This window comes from Mustela putorius, unplaced genomic scaffold (genome assembly GCF_011764305.1).
Source record: "Mustela putorius furo isolate JIRA1106 unplaced genomic scaffold, ASM1176430v1.1 tig00537350_pilon_pilon_pilon, whole genome shotgun sequence".
NCBI classification, from domain to species: Eukaryota; Metazoa; Chordata; class Mammalia; order Carnivora; family Mustelidae; genus Mustela; species Mustela putorius.
Window position 1 is genome coordinate 25,335,289 of NW_025422471.1, and position 23,966 is coordinate 25,359,254.

Sequence of the window (23,966 nt, forward strand, 5' to 3'; positions counted from 1 at the left end):
AGCTCCAGGAGCACCATTAGGAAGGGGAGAGGGAGGAAGGGTGCCTTCAGGCTTAGGAAGGGGCTTTGGAGGGAATGGCTATTGGAAACAAAGGCTTTCCCTTCCTGGGGCCCCAGGGCTGTGGCTTGCTGGAAAGGCTATAACAAGTAACAAGGATAACCCTTTTACAACACAGAGTTTAAAAAAAAAAAAAAAAGGATTATTGTTTTAATATGGGATTTATTCCTGGCTGTTGGTCACTGCTGCAAGTCTATAAGGAGGCTTCAGATTTCAAAGAAGATGAGTAAAAAGGATGAGCCTGGAGGAGGGGCAGGCCCGAGGGGTGAGAAGGTCACATAGCTGACAGCCCCTGGGAATGTCCTGCTGACCTCTGTCTTCCAGGCCCAGGCAGATTCCAGAGGTAAAGCAAGCAGCCCAAACCACCAGAGACGCTGCCCTTGTCTGCCAGAGGGCCCCTTGCTCAGACTAAGCAGGCTGGGATTCCGCAAAGAGCCAGACAGCGGCGGGGGAACGCACAGACCAGTGGAAACTAGAGGAGAAGACCCACTTCAGCGCTGCCAGCTAGGAAGCCCAGTGTCTAGGGCGTGGGGGCACCAAAGGGTGGTACCCTCAAGGTAGCATTTTGCATTTCCAAATCGTTGGGGGGGGGGTACTTTCTTCCTCATGGGCAATTTACAACAACAGAGATGACTGACCATCTCTAGATTGAACACAGTTTGGATGAAGGGCAGAGTCAGGCAGGCTGACCCAGGGCTCAGAAAGTGGCTTTCTCTCTTGGAATCTGCTCCCTGGCAAGATCAAGGGCAGCTGGGGTGAGCGTGGGGAGAAGACAGCAGGGGGAGGGTGGTGGCGGGGCATGTGGTAAACAGAGGCAGAAGACCTGTCTCCGATCTTCTAACATTCTGGCCCGGCTCCCTCCTCAGATTTTTCAGGACTGGAACGGGGCAGAAATCTGGCTTCTGTCATTCACTCAGATCTTTGCTGCTCACCAGCCTTTCTTTCTCTTTTTAGCAGGCCACCTTCCCTGTCAGGCCTCAAAGAGCTCCACCCAGCTCCGTGTGGTGCCACATGGTTTTCTTTGAAAGGCCCTGCTGTAACAGCAAGAATTGTTGGGTGTCCTTTTCTAAGTAAACAGGAAATATCACTCTGTTGGGGAAAAAAAAAAAAAAGAATCCCTCTCCTCAGCACAAATGCAATAATATGCCAACTTACATTTCCCGTGAATGTGAAATCAGAAGCGGGATCTATTTCTTACAGCAGCCCGGGCTCCTCAGCCTTTAGTGAACAGAATCTTAGGGAGGCCTGGATGACGAGGACACTTAAAAAAAATGCTTCCACGGACTGATTCTTGGGAGCTGGGAGTATCCCAGTTAGGAAAGGTAAGAAGGCATGAAAAACACTGGAAACTCACATCTAAGGGGGCAGGACAGTACGCATCTACATTTCAGTCACAGTAAGAGTTAGTGTTCCGATCTTTTACCACCTTTTGAGATCTGAAAAAATCTGAAGCCTTGAGTCAGTCCGGAGGGTCGACACAGGGCAGAAGAAAGAGATGCTGTATACGGATGGCTTGTTTCCCATTACATCAGGACCTGGGTTCGTGTGTCTGGCAGGCGCAGGCCCACCAGTCCTCCACACACCAGCACAGTGGAGGCCAGCAGGATGGGGATCGATTTGGTGAAGCTGACCAGGGAGCCGAATATTAAGTTTCCAAGGACGGCCGCTGCTTTGCACAGGGCATTCAAAAAGCCAAAGCCTGTCGCCCTGCAAGGGGAAGAGACACAAGACAGGGTTGACAAAGTGACTTCCCAGATGCAACCTTAGACACAAATGTCCTAGGCAGTATTTTCCAAGGATTGCCTTCTTGAAGAGTTTTGTGTCTCATTAAGACAAGTAATGAAATGCGTCTGGAGGTGGAGAATCTCAGCTGTTGGTACTGTTCCTTCAGCCCTCTGTTGATTTTCTCCTCACCTCGACTGATTCTTATTCTGCCCGGACGTTCCACTTTACCGTGAACAGAAAGAAAGAACATTCCAGGGCAAAAAGTCTCTTCTCTCTTCCAGAGGTAAATTAGAATACAGGATCATATATTTCTTTCATTTTTTTTCTCCCCTCCCTCTTTCCTCAGAGCTTTGTTAACATGTAAGGTTCTAAGTAGCTAAAGTCATGGAATTTTCAGAGAAAATCAGATGATTGGCTTGTATTCCTCATCTTTTGGGTGCCATAGAGGTGAATTATCATGCTGTCTTCACACGTGTTTTGGTGGCAGGCAGACACCGAACGCTGAACTTGGTGGCCCACCACGAGCTAACGGCACTCCTTCCATTCTCATCAGAGTTCTGATCACGTCCAGGAAAATATAGGGGAGAATCAGATTGTCAGCCTAGAGTAGAGAAGATCTTGCTCCTTCTGCTGGCATTTGATCATGATTCTACTCTGCACTTGTAGGTAGGAAACTTAATTTTGTTCATGAGGGTACTGACACCACAGACATCATGATATAATATGAATTTCCTTGGCCTCTATGTCAGTTCACTTTCCTGTCTGTCACTGGATAGATCTGTGTTTTCAAGGCAAATTGAACACAAGATCATTGTTGGACACATTTCTTCCCCCTCCAGAGGGAAGTGCATTTCATACGCTATAAAATACAGCGTCTAGTACACCTCTTCCTTTGATTTGAAAATGGGTAAGTATTGGGTTTCCTTCGACAAGTCACAACTACTCATCACTATCTGAGCTGTTCCTAATGCCATTTTCTACAGAGGATAGATACTCATTGTGGTTCTGATCCACCCTTCCCCCCTTTCCATACCACAGAGAGGATTATGCCGAGTTCCTACAGAACTCAGCCTGTGATTTTGTCCAGGGCCAGTGACTGGTCAGAACAGACCTAAAAGGAGGTAGCAAGCGCCAACTTTCATTCTGGCCAAGACACCTAGAAGGTAGAGTAAGCAGGTCTCTGCAGTGTGGCAAAATTACCAACTGTGTGGAATGTGGAAGGGGTGTAACACAATCTCTGACAGAAAAACAGGAACTTCTTGAGAAGAGTGTAAGCTAATTTTATAAGCTTCTTCTTTTTGGTTTGTTTTTAAATAAAGAGACTAGTAATAGCAATGACCACTAGAAAAGTAAGAATTAATATACTGAGAGTTATTTTCAAATGAAATTGCTGGAGGATACATGCTGGGGACCGCTGAAGACTTCAGGAGAATGACGTCGTCATCCACTGCCTTCCCCACCTCAGGGATAGGCCATGAGGCTGAACTCCGTTTGTTCATTAACACTTTTTTCGAGTAGTTTTAGGTTTTTGAAAAAACTGAGTGAAAAGCAAAGGGAGTTCCCATATGCCCCTTCACCCTGAACCTCTATTTTTATCAGTGTGGTACACAGGTTTACAATTGATGGACCAGGATTAGTACATTGTTATTAACTCAAGCCCATAGTCTATGACAGGGTTCATTCTGTGTTTTGTATTCTATGGGCTTTGATAAATGTATAATGCCATGTATCTACCGTTACAGTATCATAAGAGTCATAGTTTCAATGCCCTAAAGTCCCTGGGCTCCCCCCACTTATTCCTCCTTTTTCCCCAATAACTCCAGCCACCACTGACATTTTTACTGTCTCTAATTCTGCTTTTTCCAGAATGTCAGATGTTTGGAGTCCTATAGCAGAGAGCCTTTCAGATTGACCTCCTTCACTTTTTTTAAACCACATTTTAGTTTCCAGTTTCTAGGCTCATAAATTACCAAATACATCATCTGGTAGTAAGATAAACTGTATTGGTGTGGGAAAAATGGCTAGTGTGTACGGTGCTGATAAGAGGAAAACATTCTTCCATAGGAAGAAGTCTCTTGGTGCTGAAACTGCAGAATGACCCAAGCAGAGTTTACAGCTAGGTTAAAATAACTGTATTTTCCCAAGCTGTAACTCTGAACAGTGTATAAAACACGTATGGCTGTCTTCTTATGGTATGGACAACTTTCTGAGATTTCTGGACAGCACTGAAGAGACACGTATTGGGAGCACCTGGTGTCTGAAGCTTTAAAAAAAAAAAAAAAAACACACACAAACCCAAACGATCAAATCTTTATATTCTATGACTCTCCATCTTCATTTACCAACTAGAGGCAGTTCCTTACACAAAAATCCGGTATGGCATTCAAGAAAATGTGACCATCCTTTCCTTGGATAAATAAATTATTTCTTCTAATACTTGTGAGCTGCAGGGTACGGTTTCCCATGTATCAGACACACAGCTGTGTTACCAAAATCATTCTCAAAGTAGCTCTCCCTTGCTGGTTGTCTGTTTATAAAGTAAGTAAACTTTGAGTTCATTTATTCCCTTGCTCTTACTTAATGGAAAGCCATGAACTTCTAGAGACACACAAACTATAAGTCACCCCATGTTCATTAAGTCCTTTGAGGGTGGGAGCTCAGAGTTTGCAGAGCTCAGCATTTGACTTGCTGACTTCTCAACAGCAGGACAAGCTACTGAATTTTTTTTTTCAGACCAAAGATGTTCCATGCCTTCTCTTAACCAACAAGTATCAAGGAGAAAGAATGAACTGATCTGTGATCTCTCCGTGAACTCCATCCCTTGTTCCCCTACCTCTCCAGCAAGAATCCTTTGTTTTCAATTCTTGCTCAAGCTACTTAACTCTTTTACATGGCAATTCTTTCCCCAAACACTACCCTGGGACCCTGACAGCCCTGTTCCACATATTATCATGGTGGCCTTGTCCTGTACCACTAACCCCATCTGTGTGAGAACCCAGGGCTAGTGCAGAGAGCTGCTCACTCTGCTCCTGGGGGTGTGGCCACGAGAGCATCCCTCCTGAGGCTGGACTCACTGTGGTTTATCCAGGGCCTTCCCACTGGAGTGGGTTCCAGTTCATTTACATCATTTTTGGCTTGGATTAGAGGCTGGGAAAAGGAAACCACTGGCACCATCCTGCATAGAGTGAGGAAAGTTTTGCCCTCACATTTGGCCTCTTTCTTAAATTTCACTTTTCTGACTTCAGTGCAGGTCAGCTGCACTGGGTTTTATGGGGCTCCTGGGAAGAGCAAGGGACGCTGAATAATAGTAGTTTGTAGGCCATTTGGCACATGATGGGCGCTATGCCACTGGGAGCCATTGTTTCCAACACTGGCTGAAGGATCTGTCCCATTGATTGCTGAAATCAGGAAAATAAATTAGATATTCATTTTGAAAAGGCCTGAAATGGGGGGGGGGGGATCCAGACTCAGCTCATGGAATTTGCCTTTTAAGGGATAAAATGGAAACATTCCCTTTGCTTAAACTTTCAGAAGTAACATTTTCTGGACAACTTAGATCACTGGTAGAAGTTGAAAACTTCTTGTTTTCATTTGTATTTTCATTGGTAGAAGAAGAAAAGAAATACTAAGGGCTCAGCAAGGACCATGTTGGCAAGTACAGACAGTTCTTAAATTGGCAATATTGTAGCCCTGTCTCATCTGCAGGGGAGATGTTCCAACACCCCCAGTGACGCCTGAAACCAGAGATAGTCCCGAACCCTATATATACATGTTTTTCCTATATATGTGTATCTTTGATAAAGTTTACTTTCTAAATTTAGGCTTCGTCAGATTAATAATAACTAACAATAAACTAGAACAATTATAATAATATACTATAATAAAAGTTAGGTGAGTGTTGTCTCTCTTTCTCTCAAAATATTATACTGAGCTCACCTTCTTCTTCTTCTTTTTTAAAAATAATTTAAGTAATCTTTACACCCAGTGTGGGGCCTAACTCACAAAGCTCACCCTGAGATAAAGAGTCCCATGATTCCCCCGAATGAGCCAGTCAGGCACCCCGTCCTCACTCACACTTTTTGTGACGGCATAAGACAAGGAAATGCCTACATGAGGAGATGATGTGAGGTGAGTGACGCAGGTACTGGGACGTGCTATTATGCTACCATTGACCTTCTGACGCTGTGTCAGGGGGAGGCTCATCTGCTTCCAGACCAGAGGGGGACATGAGTCACCAAAACTGAGTGAAGGATACCTCAGATAAGGAGGCACTACTGTAACTTGTGACCTAGGGATTCATCCAGAAGTTGGCTCTTGAAAGCACAAAAATGAATTTCATTTTTTCTCATGGAAACAGCATTATAAATGATGGCACGTTTCTCAGGTTTATCTAAAAAAGCTATTTCAGATGGATCCAGTGGCTTATATAAGCTCAGGGTTCACTTGTCTGGATTCAGCCTAATCTTTAGGGCAGAACTGGAGAGACTTTCCGTTCATTCACCAGTGCCTCTTTATGATAGGCACAGTGACACATAAGTTTCTTGTGGAAGGAACTAAGGAATTTCCTGACATCTTCAAAATAAGCTAGAAGCAGATTTCTGTAAAGGGCATCCTAATGGGCCTTAGTCAGGCCATGTTTACTTATGGATTCCAGTCTATCCTCTTGCTGGTTCAGAGGATAGAACTCTAACTTCACATTCTTAAGTCAGAAAAAACTGAATTCAGTTACTTTCTTGAGCGTCAAAAAAAGAGAAAGTTTGTCTCATCCAAGTAAGTAGTGTGTATGTGTGTGTGGTCTTCATGTGTCCTCCTTAACCTGGGAAGATGGCGCCTAGAGCACTGTAGCAGGCCTTGCTGTACTTACAAGCAGAGAAGGACTTTTTTTTTTGTGAGCTAAGAGCAATCCTTGGGCCCACAGTAGCCCTCCATCTCCCTCCCATCCCCATCCCCACCATCAGGCCCTAATGGAAGTCTTTGTGTCTTCCTTGTATGGGATGAGGCTAAGTAGGAAGTCCTTGAACACCTGGGCCAGAGCAGATAATGATGGAATGAAAGCAAGCACTGGAAAGCCATTTAGAGTTCATCCAAGGCCAGCATTTGTGGACGTGACTGGATATCCCAATTACCAGGTGAGCTTCTTAGAAGCCAATTCCCAGAGCTCCACCCAGACCGGCTAGGAGAGGGGTAGGTACATCCGTGCTGGGAGCAGCACCGAGGAGTCACAGAGCTGGGTTTGAGCCTCAGTGACCCAGGGCAAGTTTCTTCCCTTCTCTGTGCCTCATTTTCCTCTCTAGAAAATAGAGTAAGGCTCTTTACTCTTGTAGGCTTGGAGTGACGATCACATATGGCTAAATGAGATGACCTAAATCCTCAGCACTGAGCCTGACTCACCTCCATTTTTCAGATGAGGAAACCAAGCTCCAGAAAGCCTAAAGGACTGATCTAAGCTATTCTCTGGCCATGCCAGGACTCCACTTGACTACTGATGGAGGCAGGTGAAGTGAAGAAGAGGAGGGTTTCCAGTAGGCAGTGCTGTGTGGCCAAGGGGGAGCTGAAGGCTGAAGCATCGTAAGGTCAGTGGCTCTGGCTGGCGGAAGTGGAAAGGGGTGCAGAGAGCAGCCAGAGGGAAGGCAAGAGGAATGCTTCTCACTCACAACAGGTCTAACTAGCTTACCTAGATGCGGGAGGATGCGTGCAGTGCTAGATCCCACATGAGGAGGAAAAACTGTAGCCCATAACCAGGAGAATTTAAAAGGCATCCCTTTCTCTTCTCTTTCTCCCATTCACCTAGAGCTACGCTAATAAATACGGAAAACGAAGTCCTGTCCTGAAAGAGCTCACATTCTAGTGGGAAACAGATACTAAACAAACACACACATTCCCATTCTATCATTACATGTCCTGGTGCTAATTTGCTTTAAAAGCACTTCAGTACAAAGAGAAGTTGTTCTACACTCTAGAATTTAAAACATGTTAATCAGGAATTATCAGGCCAGAGAAAGTTATTTAGGGCTTTACACATCAGTTTAGCAATCTGCATGAGAAAGTCTGTTAATGCACACAGAGACAATGTTTTATTGGTGATAGGAGTGGTTGATATGCAGTTGACTGGAAAGAATGTTCTGCCCTTGTAGCACCATGGATAAGCAAGCATCCTCCCAGCCCAGCAACCTCAAACGGGTGGAATGGTACCCTTGGCTGAGACTGCAGGTTCTAGAGCCCACTGGTCCTATACCCGAACACTTAAAGGCCTGACCAGCCCCAATGCTGATGGTCCTGCTATCGGATGTCAGTCATGATGGTCCCATAGCCCTTTCCTGTGAGGGCTTGTTTAGTCCCCAAGGGCAGAGAGATGGCATTCCCTGGGGTCAAGAACCGGCTGTAGGACCGTTTCTGTGCCCGTCTGCACACATTTGGTAGAATTTGCTGCCATTGTAACACACCACCTTGGAGAGAGGTGGTAGGTGATAGACACATCCACTTCCCACCCCCACCCCCACACTCCACTTCTCACTGCCAGAGACAAAAAGGGTCTGACATTGCCTGAATGGCCAGAATGACTCAGGTTGCATAAAACAGAGACATATATAATACAATGACAAGGTCTATAAAGGTAGAAATGATAGAAAAGTTAGACAAGAGAGTTGAAAGAATATTTCATCTCACAATCTTCAAAAAAATTAAATAAGGTCTTCATCTTCGTAACCACAGATGTAGGATGTCATCATTTTGTATCTCAAACCAATGAGGCACAGATTTGCTGAGTGGTCTCCCTGAGGTCACATAGCTAGTCACTATGAGATCCAGGATTAAAGACCTTCAGGATTGAGCCTGGGGATGGGATGGGGAACTACTCTGTCTCAACACACACAGTCCTCATGGAGAGGGGCTTCGGGTGGTAGAATTCTAGGAGGATGCTTTGGTTCTGCTCACGGAGGAAAAGGAGTATCCCACGGCACTGGGTGACAGCAGCAGCTGCCCAGGATGAGCAGGGAATAGCAGGTGGGAACAATCAGTTTGACTCTCAAATGCTTTCTGAGGACGTGTCTGAAACTATGTGCAAGGGGGAAGAAAGGCAGGGGGTTGGTGGCCACGGAAGGCAGGAGCACATTGCTGGATGAATACCCAGGACACAGACCTGCTGGTTCAGGGACAGCTTGGGTTTCACCATTTACAAGGTGGGAGCTCCTTGCCCTGAGCTCCACAGAGAAAGGGTCACAGGCGGCCACTGGGCTGTAACAATACAGGCAGTGTTAGCAGTGGAGCTCTGTCATCCCCACAGGGTGGCAGTAGGATGTCACCACCCGGACACAGAATGACAGGCCGGAACTGAGAACCCAAATGACCCGGTGCATGTCTCTTACATCATGTGGCTATGTTTAGGATTTTCAAGTGGTCTAAAACCTTAACCAAGGAGGGGAGGAAAAGAAGGGAGCAAAAGGATGGGGTTAACAAATCCTAGGTAAATCCAAGTCACCCTATCATTACATATTGCTTGCTCTTTGAAGATTCGAAGAGATGAGGGAAAAGTCATTCTTTTTTTTCACTGTTAGAATACAGGGGCTGGACTCCAACCAGCCCTGACTGAACTCAGTAAATGGATGGGATCTGGTGTTGGCATCTCCCAATCCAAGAAGGACTGAGACAGTTTAGATGGTGGAAGCACCTGGGTGTGGAGAAATGGTAGAAAAAGGAAACTCCCCTGGACCAGTCTGTTCAGTGGGTGGGGCCCCCTTTTAGATTTCTGCAAGCTGGGAAAATCTGTTCTCTCTCCAGCACAGTGCTGCTGTCCTATTTCCCATCTACTAGAAGAATCTCTCATCAGTTGCCCATTGTTTCCATTACAGATAATGGGATCCCTGCTTATTTTTGACACAGGACAAGGGCTGATGCATGTAGGGATGATTAGAAGCTGTCAAAATACTATACAGCAACTTGTATATTCAGTAATGCTCACACTCCAAAGGTCCATCATTTTGCTCTGCTCTCCATTTCTTCCCTTATCATGCTTTCAAAGCTGTCCTGACTTCCCAGCCTCATGGACACATGCTCAACTCCGTTTGCTTTTCCACCATTCCCAGTTCCCAGCAGGGATCCCTGCAGATCTGCAAGTACTACTCTTTCCTTCAAGGTCACGCTTCTGAATCGAGTTGGAGGAAGATGCATGCTGCATGGACCACTGAGCCCCAGTCACTGCGGTAGATGCTTGGGGCTATTGGGAAGCCAGCTTCTGCAAGGATCCCCAGCTGTCAGTGCAGAGTTGGGATGAAGAGAGAAGATCAGATGGAGGTAGTCAGCCAGGGTGAGTGTGAAAACAGAAAGACACCTTCCTCTCCTCCAAGTCCCATGTAGTGAGTTCTAATGCCCCTGCCTGTATCTGAGCTCACTCTGGCCCTGGGCAAGAGTCAGTCCAACGAACACGAGTGAGAATCAGCTGCGCTATTATTGTCCCATTGTACTAAGCATAGAACGTACAGAGAATTCTAACTTACGCAGCCTTTCCTTGGTGTCAGGCCTAATTTTTGCAAGGCGATGATGCCTCCTCCTTCTTACCTCCTTGACCACGTGTGGACAGGCTGGGTTTTTGTTCTCTATTCTCCTGGCCTTAGTTTCTGGCCCACTGAACCCCTCCTTATCTTCTAGCCTGTATACTAATCCTGTGGCCTCTATTATTACCTGCTCTCGTGACTCTGGATCTGCTTACCTTGACGGATTTACCCCCAGAAGAGTCCCTTTGACCTCTCAGACACATTCTTCTGAAGGCCTCTGTTTTCTGTTTCCTTTGCCTTGCACTACCCGCTAGGCCTCTCTAATCCTATAGTCCACATACTGTCACCAGCCCAGGAGCCAGAAGAGTGATGTCACAAGAAGGCAGAAGAACAAAGGGATGGCTGCTTGTCTTCAAACATGTACATGTGTATACTCATTGACTGTCCTGAAGGTCCTCTTGTCTCTACACATGGGGTCATTTCTCTCCCACCTGTGGATTCAGCCCTGTCTGGGGAGCAGAGGTCCACTAAACCTCAAGGTAGGTCAATCCAGGGCTTCCCTCAGGATCACTTGTTGTGTGGGTGGCAGTGTGGCCACTGGGCTTTTGTTGTGATACTAGTAAGCAGGACCCTATTTTTACTGTCACGCTGGTAATTTGGTTGCTGCCATAACTCCAATTTGAGCCATCAGTTCCCCTCATCTTTTTGGTCCATCACCAGCATCTATCATGCCTGATCACTGCCTCCTGAACTACTTTCTTCACTGTGCTCCCAGGACCCAACTTATGCCTTTTCTCTTTATCTCACTCCTAGCTCCTTCTCAATCTTTCTTCCTGACTTCTCATCAGCTAGACCTCTGAATTCTCCCGTGTCTCCGGACTAAGTCCTCAAACGCCCCTCTTCTCTACCTACACACTGTCCTTTGATGGTGTCATCTGACATCATGACTTAAAAATTTATCTGTACCCTGAAAGGGCTCAAATTTTTACCTTACACCTAGGCCTTTCTCTGAATTCTGGTCTCATACATGCAACTGCCTAGTTGACATCTCCATTTGGATATTCCATAGCATCTCAGACTTAATAGAAACAAAACTGAGCTCCTGATACTTCCTCCTTAACTTCCTTCTTACACAGTCTTCCCTATTTCAGCCAAGGCACCCCCACAGCCTTTCAGTAGCTCTGGTCAAAACCCCTGAGATCATTCTGAGTATTCCCCACACCACCTACACCATATCTCACATCCAATCTTTTAGCAATGCCTGTTGGTCTTCAACTTATTTGTAGAATCTAACCAATTCTTACCACATCCATTAGCACTACTGTATCCTACGAGAATTGTTATAGTGCACTCCTAATTACTCTCCCTGATTCCACCTCAGATCCTCTGTAGTATATATTTTTAAAAGATTTTACTTATTTACTTGAGAGACAATGGGGGGGGGGGGACAGCATGGTGGGGGAGGGGCAGAGGAAGAAACAGACTCCCTGCTGAGTGGAACTCCATCCTGGGATTCCTGAACCAAAGGCAGTTGCTTAACCAACAGAGCCACTCAGCCGCCTCAACGTCTGTGGCGTATATCAGACACAAAAGCCAGTTCTCCTTTTAAACATACATGAGATCATGTCGTTACTTGGCCCCAAACCCTCCCATGGATTTTCATGAAGTTTGAAGTCCTTCATGTCTACTCTGACATATTGCCTCTTACCGTCCTCTTTGGTCAGGCTGCTCCAATGTGACAAGCTTCTTTGCCCTTCCTCCCACTGGTCTCCTGCACTTACAGCTTAGGATGTTTGCATTCACTGTTGCTGCTGCCGGGAATGTTCTCTTCCTAAGTATCTTCCTGCATCTTTGCTCAAATGTCACCTTTTACAGTTGCATATTCTTAGACCATCCCGTTAACAATTATAATTCCCCAGACCCCGATGCTCTCTATGCCCATATGTAGTTTTATTTTTCTCTATAGCATTTAGGGCCATTTGATATATCTACTTTACTTAACTTACTGACTGTCTTTTCCCAAGTAGAACATAAGCTCTATCAAGACAGGGTTTTCTGTCTGTTTTGTTCACTACTCTACCTCAAGAACCAGAATAATTCCTGCCACATGATACATATTCCAAAATCATCTGTTTAAAGAATTAGTGAATGAACACTCTATCCCCAGCTCAGGTGTCTTTCTGTCATCCAGACAAAATTATCCAAATGCCTATCAGACAATGTTACGTTCACATGAAAACCAAACATGTCCACAATGGCAGTTCATTATTTTCCTGACCCCAGCCCAAACTGTCTCTCTCCCTCCTGTGTCCCAGTCTCAAAATGACCATCACCATCCCCTCAACTGCACAAGCAGAAACTAGAATCATCTCTGATGATCTCCTTCCTTACCCCACCATCTAACTTACCATGAAGTTTTGTTTATTATATCTCTAAATACCGTGAACATGCTGAATGTTGATTTTGCTCCTTTCCTACCCACATTTTTCTAGTTCACATTACTATTTTCAGCATCTGAACCGGTCCTCCTGCCTCCTTTCTGGGCACCAGAGTAAACCAGACCTTGCCTGATCTCGTATCTCTTCTTCTTAAAACACTGCAAGGCTCCCCATCACCCTTAGGATGATGCAATTTACAAGCTCTTTCCTGATTTGTTCCTTGCTTACCTCTGTTGACTCTTTTACCTCTAGAGGTTTTTAGATAGTATTTCGTATGTTGTCTGACTGAAATGTTCCTTCTCCATCTCTTAGCCCAGCTCTCATCTACTTTTTTTCCCAGTCTCAGCTCAGATGTCAGATGTCAGTTCTTTCAAGAAGCCCTCTTCTCTGCTTTCACAACACCATGTACTTCCCTCACAATGACACTGACCTCATTCTATTGTACCTGATGCTCACTTGCCACAAGCTCTGTGAGAGTAATGACCACAAATGGCTTATTCATGGTTGTATCATAGGCACTCAAAAGAGAAGAAAAAAAGGTTAAGTAAGTAAGTGAACAATATTAAAACTCATACGGAGATGGAACAGTCATACTTTCATGAGCATTCCTCCTAACCATAGCTAAAGATACTAGATATTAAAAAGCAAACATAAGACGACTCTGAAAGACAGAAAAAAGGCAGAGGCGCTAGGGACCTTGGGGGTGGGGAGACTCAGGACTGAAGATGGCAATGTGGAAATATCACCAGCTGTGGATTATTTAAAAAGCCCCAACAAACCCTGTTCTCTCTAGCCAAAGGACTATGATGGAGCAGACAAGACAGACAGAGAATATTTAGATAATAATCTCTCTCCTCCAAATGAACATAAGAAAAATTATAGCCCAACTGCTAGACCCACCAGCAAAAGCCTAGGAGAGACCCTTGACTTCCACCCTCACAAAACTGTGATGAGGTGACTCCATATTGTCACTGAAGAGGTATTAGAGGAGGCTGAGAAGGGAGCTGGGACTTTCACCCTTGCTGGCCAATAAAGAGCTCCTTCCCTTCTTCCTTTTTTCCCTCCATCATATCATCGTCATGAGGGGAGCCTGGACTCCACTTCTGGCCAGCAATAATGAAGATACCCAGCCTCTTGGATGTCAGTAGAGTGGGACACTGGACGTCTACCTCCACCTGGCAATAATAAAGCAGTGCACCCGTTTCTCCCCACAGGCAGGTGTCCAGAAACTAAAGGTTTATAAGAGATTTAAGGTCTCATACAATAACAGGAAGATAGCTTTTCAATTGACTATCACTCATCCTAAGAACAACTGGAAAGATATCAAACAGACTGAGAAAACAACAATTAAGAGAGGCCAACCCAGAGATAACAGAGATGTTAGCATTATCTGACAAAGATTCTCAGGCAGTCATGATAATAATGTTTCAATAAGCAATCATGAACAGACTTGAAACACATAAAATATAGAAAACATATAGAGAAAATAGAAAAAAGCTTAGTGATTGGGCTTAACAGCAGAATGGAGGAGTCAGTGGAAATAATTAGTGAACTGGAAGAGAATAATAGAAAGTTTCCAAGAATAGAAACAGCAAATAGACTAAAAACAAATTAACCAAGCATCAAGGACCTTTGGGATGATCACAAAAGGTCTAATACTCATGTCACTCGAGTTCAGACAGAAGAAGAGAAAAATATTCAAATATGTAATGGCTGAAAACCTTGCAAATTTGTCAAGAGACACAAACCTACAGATCCAAGAAGCTGAGTAAACCTCAAATATATTAAGCCAAAGAAATCCACACCAAGACCAAGAAAAAAATCTTGAAAGCAGCCAAAGGAAACAACACCTCATCTATAGGGAAAAACATTGAGATTGCTAGATTCCCACCTTCTGAACAAGTGGTACATGTTTTCAGAATTCCCCAAGCAGCAATTCTGCCCTCACGGGCTCCAGGTAAGACTGAGTTGTATCAGTCTTTAAAACCTCAGATTTTCTGCCTAATAACAGATAACTTCATAACATTTCTGCTTTAATTTGAGGGGCTCCTAGATAGTTTCTTGATGGGGGCTGGTCTCTGGAAATAACCCACCATGTGTAGAGAGAGTTAAAATTTCAACCTCTTACCCAATCCCCAACTTCCAGGGAGGGGAGAGGTGCTGGAGATCAAATTCAGTCATCAATGACCAAGGGTTTAATTGATCATGCCTACATGATGAAACCTCTATAAATCTGGAGAGCTTGCAGACTGGTGAGTGCACTCCCATGGAAGGTGGATGGTGGTGTGCCCTAACTGCACAGGAACAGAGACTCATGCACTTCAGACTCTTCTGTGCCTCACCCTAGGTACTTCTTTGTCTAGTAAACATGGTCCAACCTCTTTGGGGTTGTGGAAAGTCACAAATCTGTAGTTGGCTGGGCAGAAGTGTGAGTTGCCTGGGTACCCCATTTGCAGAGTGGATCTGAAATAGAGACAGCTTCGTGTGACTGAGCTCTTTAACTTGCAGGAGCTGATACCAGATCCACATAGAGTTAGAATTGGAGAATTGGTTGGTGTTGGAAAAGACCATATATTTGGTGTGAGAGAGTATCAAAGAATATACTCCTCAAGCTTTATCCAAAAAATTGATTTCCTCACATCTCCATAAATAAATTGCATCTTATAAGGACTCTACTAAAATGTGTGTTTGTGAGGGTTCTTCTATCCCCTTCTGTGCCCCTCAAATTATCAGGTGCCATTACTGTCCATGATCTTTCTAACCTGGGAGAAAAGCTGAAATGTCATCAGGCAATCATTGTGTTATGCTTACTCTGATGCTAAGCTTTTGAAGCTAGAAGAATTATAGTGACATTGACACAGTAGAAAGGTACAGTCTAAGAAATACATGTTGTCTCTGTCCAGCTCCTAAAATGTGAGTGAGAGGCATGCCTTCAGTTATTCATAAGGCACCCTTCTCATGGTGCCTGAGTTTATGCTAATGAGGTGACTTGCGGAGTGCCTAGAAAGCCTCAGGAGGGGGTTGAAGAAACAAGTGATTAGAGGTTGGAACTGCGAAGGAGTGAGAGGCATGGCCGGGTGGACTATAAAAAAATCTTGAACAAGATGCTGAGCTTCCGGAGTGGTCAACACTGGAGGTCCTGGAGGGTCCTGCAGCTGGAGGAGCATGGAATCTCCTCGCCCTCCTCTCATACCTCACTTCTGCATCTCTTCCATCTGGTTCTTCCTGGCTCTTTCTATATCTTCTTATAAAAAGTTGGTAAATGTAAATAAATATTCCCTTGAGTTCTATGAGCCAACCAAATGATCAAACTCAAGGAAGGGTCATGAGAACTCCAATTTATGGCCAGTGGGTCAGAAGTGCAGGTGATAACCTAACTTGTGTTTGGCATCTGCAATGGGGACAATCTTGTGGGAACTGAGCTCTTAACCTGTGGCATCTGATGCTGTCACCAGGCAAATAGTGTCAGAACTGAGTTAAATTGAAGGACATTCAGCTGGTGTTTGCTGTGAATTATAGAAAATTAAGAAAAACCCCCACATCTCATGGCCAGAAGTATAATATTGAGAAATACTATTCTTTCAATAGAAAAACAGAGCTTTCCTTTATAAAAAGTGCTTATAGCTTTTTTTGGTTTCATTTTTTTAAGCATAGGAAAGTGCTATTCAGTATGTATAATTTTAATCTTGAACTTTCCTGCCTCTCTAGGAAAAAATTTAGGGTAGCATATAAAAAACAAACAAACAAAATAATATAATAGGAATAAAAGAGAGTAAATCAGAATGAGAAGGAACAAAGCAAATAGCCAGACCATGCAGATTTAGCAGAGAGAGGCCTCCTCCCTGCATAACGGAGAGTGAAATGTGAAGAATTACCTATTTTTATGACATGAAAGGAAGGGCAGAGCAACTTCTCAGAAGGGGGCCCTAGAGCTTCCTGCATATTGGGGGGGCAGCCTCTGCACAGAGGGAAGTGTGCACTGTAATACATGGTATCCTGTCCTCCTTGGGGTTTTCACAGTAAAGGCAAATGTAGCCCCCAGTAAAAGTCAAAGGCATAACATTAAAAGTAAAATCTATAACGTGTTTGACAAATGTAGATTTCAACTGTCATAGCGCTTAGACTATACCTTACATTATGTTCCCCAAATAGAATAATTTTGATTGGGATTTTTGATTTTTGTTTTTAACAAAAATCAGCATGGAGCCCAATGTGGGGCTTGAACTCACCACCCTGAGATCAAGACCTGGGCTCAGATCAAAAGTTAGATGCTCAACCAACTTAGCCACCCTGGTGCCGCTGACTGGGATTTTGATAGGAGCTGGCTGTTAACTGGCTCCCTAGGTTACTTTTTTTTTTTTTTAGCTCAGGGCCTGGGATCAGAGTGTCTTATTCTGATCATTAGGGAGACTCCAGAAACTGGGCTGGGAGTTGGCAGTGCTAAAGTTCTGATATGAAATATCACCACCTCTAGTCAGAATTCCTGTTGAGATGTATTCTTTTCTGCTTTTATGGGGAGAAGAGGCCACAGGATGCCTGCACTCAGCACCACTGGGGTTTTCCTCTACGAGCTAAGCCAGAGATCCATGGAGACTCCTTCTGTGGCCCAGGGGAGCATGGCAGACACAGGAGAGCAAGTTTTTGCCTATAACAGAAGAGATGGGACTGGATCTCCCACTAGGGCTCTGGCAGAAATGCTCTGGAGGACCAGTTAGCTCTCCATCACTGAGGAAACTGACTTCCTGCATGTTATCTACTCACATCTGTGAAAGAGTTGCAGAATGTCCACCAGCATATCTGTGGCTGCAGTATGCCTTGTGGACATCCAAGTCGCTGCCCCAGCTGCTGAGCTCAGAAATTCATCCCCACGTTTTGCTGCTCTAATAACAGAACATGTTAGGAGTACTACTGCTGGCCGGTTCCTGGGACACACAGGACTTGCTGGAAGCAGATGCTGTCACCCTCCACCCCCAGCAGCTCTATCCCCCCATCGTCTTGCCAAACCCCCCTGAGACTGCCAGAGGAGGTGGGGGGCAGTCCCCCCTACTGTCCTTCCTCACTCCTTCCCTGGGGTCCAGGCTTCCCTGTAGCATGCCCAGACTTCTCCTCCATCCCCATTTTCACTCACACAGCCACGTCTCCTACTAAAATCTGTACACGTTTAGTTCTGTCCTATCCTCTGCTTCTTAGAGCAGACAAATAGCAAACAAACACAAATAGCAATTTCTGTTTTTAACTAAGAAATTCTGTCATTGGAATTATATCAAATTTTAACAACAGAATTACAGCATGCCCATGTTTCTCATTGGAGGAAACTGCCCAAATTGTTGTTTTTTGTTTTTTAAGTCAGATTTTGCCATAGAAGAATATTCATCCTTTCATTCATTCTGGTAGAGGGATAAGCAGCTGATTCATCTAAAATAGTATCAAACTCTTACGTGGATAAGAAAAAGGTATCTGGCTATGCCATAGCCTTGTTTAACATTAAGGGGTTTATTTATTTTATTAAAAAATTTTAAAAAGATTTTGACAGAGAGAGACAGTGAGAAAAGGAACACAGTCAGGCAGAGTGGGAAGCCTACTTCCTGCCAAGCAGGGAGCCCAATGCTGGGTTCCATGCAGGGTTTGAATCATGACCTGAGCTGAAGGCAGACGTTTAACGACTGAGCCACCCAGGCGCCCCCTTTAAGGGGTTTATTTTAAATGTATAGCTAATCCACATCTGGGCCCTATTTGCAGGAAGAAAGTTGATAAAATAATGCTCACTGGATACTGCATTGTCTTAATCTTTCCTTTCCTTCTCTTTCTCCCTTCCTTCCCTCTTTTCCTTTTCTTTTTTTCCTTTCCTTTCCTTTTCTTTCCTTCCTTCCTTCCTTTCTTTCTTTTTGGCAGTACCCTCATCCCAAGGCCTGTGGCATCTACCCCCGAGCTTGCTCACAAAAGAGAGTTAATGTTTGTTGAATGAATAAAGGAGATGCTGTATTTGGAGGATATGGTTCCTTTCAGAGCCTAAATACTCAGCAGGAGGTTACTGAGGGCCTAGTAGAACATTTGATAAGCACACATCTGTCAGAGTTTGAGATGTTCTGTGGGAGATGGGTATATAGTTCCTATAGCATTCCTATAAGCTCAGTAATAGATGTTATTGAAAATTCTCATCCCAAATGTTTCTGCATAGACTTAGAAAAAATCCCTCCTGCATTTCCAAGTTCAGAAAATACTGACCCCATACTTCAGCAGAGAGGGTTTCCATGGTGACAAAGTATACACAAAATAAAAGAGGGCAAAGGCCATTGGTCTACTCATGTCAAATGGAAAAACAGGGCTTTTATTATTTTAATTATTCAGCTGCTACAGCTTGACCCCAAAACTCTAACTTTTTGTCCATTCTCTGATATAAGATGCAAAGTCTTTATCTCCACATTGGGACTGATGCATAACTTTGTTCTAATAGTAATCGTTGTTGTTGTTGTTGTTGTTATAACTGGAAATGTGTTGCGCTTTCCCAAGACATTTGGGCCTTGACCTTCCCAGGAAGGTCAAGAGATATGGTGTAGAGACTTCTCTGTGGCTGCTTAATACAGAGCTCATGCAGACACTTACAAAGGAAAGTAAGAGTCCTCTCAGGACTGATTAGCTAGTGAAAATGTGGTCCAAGAGCTGAAAATGTGGTCCAAACCCTTCCCCTCACTACTTCAGTACGGGCTACTCATACTGTCAGCCAATAAACCAAGTCATGGACACAAGTAAATGTCTTCACTAGTTTCACTTCCCAATTACTTATTCCTACTAGCAACTACATTCCCTGACATTTTCTTTTTAAAATGTATGAGTGAAAACTATGACCTCATAAACCACGGTTTTTTTTTTGGATTTTCATGTCCTTTGGGAAATGACAGTTCGGCTTATTTTTCTATGACTTCTCAGGGGCCCCAAGGAGCTTTCAACATACCTGCGGTCTGTGGGGTACAGTTCCACAGTGACCACATCCAGAGAGTTCCAGGCCGAGATGGTCAATCCGTTATACAGACACAGCACGCCTACCATCATGGACTCACTGCTGCCCAACCAGAGGAAGAAACAACTGATCCCCGAAAGTACCATGGAGCCACCTGCCAACGATGAAGACAAAAGGGTGCCATGTTTCCTGCCATCTTAGAAAGAATAATCCTTGGGTCCTTGTCATCTCTCAGCAAACCTGAATCCCACGGGGAGGCTGTGGTCTGGACTCCAACAGCTCAGGTACAGGTAGGCTCACCTGTATAAAGGTTTGCCTCTCCAACTGCCTTCTGAACACAGCAAACAGGAAATGCATATCGTCAATTACTCAGCTACTTAAGTGGAAGAATATACATCAGTCACACATAATTAGTTCTTCAGTCTGTTAATTCACGGTAGCTGCTCAAATGAAATGTAATTAGGCATAATTTTTGCTGAGATTTAGTCCTAATGAAGGGTCTTAAGGGATTTCTCCTCATCTCTGTGGGATGCAAATCCCTTAGGGGGCAGGGAGTACAGTGGGAACCAGGCTCCCCAGAGATGGCAAGGGCAGCTCTTTTATTTTACATAAAATCAAGCACATACCTAGCATCGTTAAGCGCCCGATTCTGTCCATCAGGAGAGCAGACACGATGTTCCCTGGCAACACTGCCAATGTCCCCAGGAAGTTGACAAAATAAATCCAGTAGGCACTATAGTCATCATCGAAGGTAATCTGGCATCCCGTCTTGTTGTGAGAAAATGAGCAGTTTTGAAATTCGCTATCAATGAATTTATATGGCTCAAAATCTGTGGACACAAAAACATTCATCAGGCTCTTGACACTTGTGCCCCAGTCGAAGAAAGCCAGTCAAGAATTCAGAAAAAGAAACATGGTATTGTAAACTTGAGGGCTTCAGGTCCTGGCCAACACACAGGGGCTGCTCTAGAACCTCACATTACAAAGTAGCTGAATGAAGGATAGGTTTGTTGAATAAAAGAATATATTAGAGTCTAGTTATCCTCTGTTTTTTTCTGGTTGGCCATTGCTAATTATATTACTTGCTTACTCCTTTATAATGTTAGTTTGTTCTAATTATCATGTTACATAAGTACTATTATTATAGAACTGATAGCTTCCATACTACAACTACAAAAACAAGTTGTTTCAAAATGTAGATGAATCAGCCTTATCATTGCTATTTTATGGGACTCTGAGTTAAAGAGAAGGAACAGCCTTTTGTTGGACCCATAAGGTTGAATGTAGAAGTTGAGGTCAAAGTGGAGGAACACACAAAGGAATAAGAGTTGCCCTTATTGGAAGGTCACTGGCATTCACTGTTTTTGGTTTTTTTTTTTTTTTTTCCCTGGAGCTTGGATCTATCCAAGAAGAGGTGCAAAGGAATGGTGGGTTCCGCTAAAAGTCAGTGGGAATCAAAACCGTTATTGTCTCTTACTGATCAAAACGTGCCTAAGAAGCTGGCTTCTGAGGTTGAATGGGTTAGAAGGCAGTTAAAGCACTGTTTAAAAAAAACCTGATTCCACTCTCACTGGGAGTTGGGCAGAGCTGCTTCCTGTCTGAACACCAAGAAGGAAGCACTGACCCAAGGTAGTGCTATATTCCTCCCTGTGCTGGGCTGTTATTTTGGACTCATAGGACAGACACACCGGAGTGCAGGGGTGGGAAAGCATGGGCTCGGCAATCAGATGAAACTGGTCTCAAATGTTAGCTGTTACTAGATCTACGAATGTGGCCAAATTACTTTTTCCAAGTCTCCACTATTATCTCATGAAATGAGATAATGAATGTCTAATGATGGAAAGTAGGAACCAGCCTATGGTAGGTGCTCAATCAGTACCCTCCCCCCACCAAACTCTTCTTTTCCCCTGGGGAGTTTTCCAAACTCCATTACCAGGATTGGACAAAAAACTATCTGATTAAACATAGCCATGCATAGTCCATCTCTGTTCGCTGCAGTTCAGGCATTATCACTTAAGTAGACATCAAATTTTGAAGCCAGGATTATAAACAAACAAACTGAGGGGCGATTCTTTTCTTCAAATATTACTCAAGGGAGGGGCATCTGGGTGGCTCAGTCAGTTAAGGGTCTGCCTTTGGCTCAGATCATGATCCCGGGGTCCTGGGATCGAGTCCTGCATCAGACTTCCTGCCTAGCAGGGAGTCTGTTTCTCCCTCTGCCCCTCCACCCACCTGTGTGCTCTTTCTCTCTCAAATAAATAAATAAAATCTTTTTAAAAGATTACTCAAAGGTATTTTTTCTTTTTAAGACAGAGAAATCGTGCACACATGTGAGCAGAGTGGGTGGGTGTGGGGCAGAGGGAGAGAGACAGAATCTTAAGCAGGCCTCATACTCAGTGCAGAGTCTGACATCTCCTGACCCTGGGACCTCCTGATCCTGACCCTGGGCTCATGATCTGAGCTGATATCAAGAGCCAGGCGCTCAACCTACTGAGGCACCCAGGCACCTCAAGGATTTTTATTTTTTTAACTTGGAACTTCAGCAAGTCCTATTTGCATTAAATCTGACAGAGAGAAATAATAAAAGCTTAACCATGATCCAATCTGATTAAGGAAACCCATTCCTTTATACTTTAATATCTACTTTCCCCATACGCCTTTGCCCACATTATCACAGGGGTATCAGGTTTTTGCCAAGAACTGGCCCATTTGAACAGGCCCTAGGCAGCGCAAAGGAGCACACCTACCTGTGTTGTCAAAAACAGTGTCAATAAATGTGCAGTTCCTGAAGTAGGTGTTGACTGAAGTCACATCCTCAAAGACGCAGGCCTTAAAAAGTGAGTCTTTGAAAGTTACAGATTTGAACTTCATCCCTAGAAATCTGCCCAAAACACACACACAAAAATTCTTATCAATGACTGTGTCCATCAGGGTTCAAAGTAAAGTCAAATGGGTTTAGAGATCTGATGCCCCACTATGGACTCTCCATAAAGACATTAGTCTCTGGATCTTCTAGGTTCTTAACTGCCCACCCTTCTTCTTCACGCGGCCTGTCCTTTGGCTATCTCCTGGCTCACCTATATTATTTCCCAGCAGAAGAGGTGGCATTCAGGAAAACTTCATTTAGCTTTTGCAATGTTGGTAAAAGATTTTGTAGGGTATGTTAACGAACGTAGAGAGTTTGAAGACTAACAGAGGCTACCGATTTCTTATTTTTCAATCCTATCCTCTTGCTCTTGATCATATGTCTTTATTTGAAAATTCTCTATTTGAGGTTAATGGCTTTAACTTAATGTGCTCCCATGCTCACTTTTGACAGAAGTCTGTTTCCTAAGCTAAAAATTCAAGGCTTCTTCATTTTCCTGTAGGGATTTCTGGTAGAGAACAATGAGAATTGGGCTTCATTTACATGAGGAATGATTGACTCAGGGCTGGTAGAAAGGAAGAAACTCATTTCCATAAATAAGTTTCTTGTCAAAGCCAACTGGTATTCCTTGAACCAAGCAGAGTGATGAGAGCTCTGCTTGTTTTTTGGGAAAGTGTAGAATGATGAAACCTGCTCAGATACCTTTTTGAATGCTGCAAGGGGTGTGGGGTTCTAGATGGTGAAGATAATAACAGTCATGATGATCCTAACATCTTAAAAAGAGTCTATGACCAGATCTGTCTGTGTTGATAATGCCTCCCAGAAGACATGGGTCGACAGTCATCATTGTGTCTCGGTAAGTTATTAAGAGATCATCAATCGATACTTAGCCAGGCACTGAGAGGAGAATGCTTGTTCAACTGGAGAATAAGTTATTACACCAAATACCACTCGGGGCAGAAAGGGTCTGAGCCTCCCAGGCAAGCAAGCTGACTGACTTAAAAGCTATACCCTCTTCAGTACTTCCAAAATTGTTTTCACCTTATTGCCTGATGATATCTGTCGGCTCAAAATGCTGTGGCCTAACACAACACCTTCTTAAAAAGTAATCTCATTTCAACCTCTACTCCAGGGGTCAAGAGTAAATCCATCTAAGTCATAAATTTAGCCATTAAAAAAGGGTAAATAATGGCACTATTTTTTTTTTTTCAAGAGAGGGAGAGTGAGCAGGGAAGGGGCAAAAGGAGAGAGAGAGGGAGGGAGAGAGAATCCGAAATTAGCTCCACACTGAGAGCAGAGCATGACTCGGGACTTGATCTCACAACCCTGAGATCAGGACCTGAGCAGAAATCAAGAGTCAGACCCTTAACTAACTGAGCCACCCAGATGTCCCAATAATGGCACATTTTAAGAATATTATCAACTTTCTGAAC

The 23,966-nt window shown here is 44.0% G+C and overlaps 1 protein-coding gene across 2 annotated transcripts in view; it reads right to left on the reverse strand.

Moving 5' to 3' along the window:
• Positions 1-202: 202 nt before the first annotated feature.
• The window catches only part of SV2C (synaptic vesicle glycoprotein 2C), a 234,603-nt gene continuing 210,839 nt past the window's right edge, over positions 203-23,966 (reverse strand). For both annotated transcript variants that reach the window (XM_013063701.2, XM_004766847.3), the window contains exons 10-13: positions 22,415-22,548; positions 20,294-20,497; positions 19,662-19,821; positions 203-1,764 (exon numbers count right to left, since the gene is read on the reverse strand). In XM_013063701.2, coding sequence (XP_012919155.1) covers positions 1,581-1,764; positions 19,662-19,821; positions 20,294-20,497; positions 22,415-22,548 — 682 coding nt within the window. In that variant the 3' untranslated portion in view covers positions 203-1,580. The remainder of the gene's footprint in view (positions 1,765-19,661; positions 19,822-20,293; positions 20,498-22,414; positions 22,549-23,966) is intronic.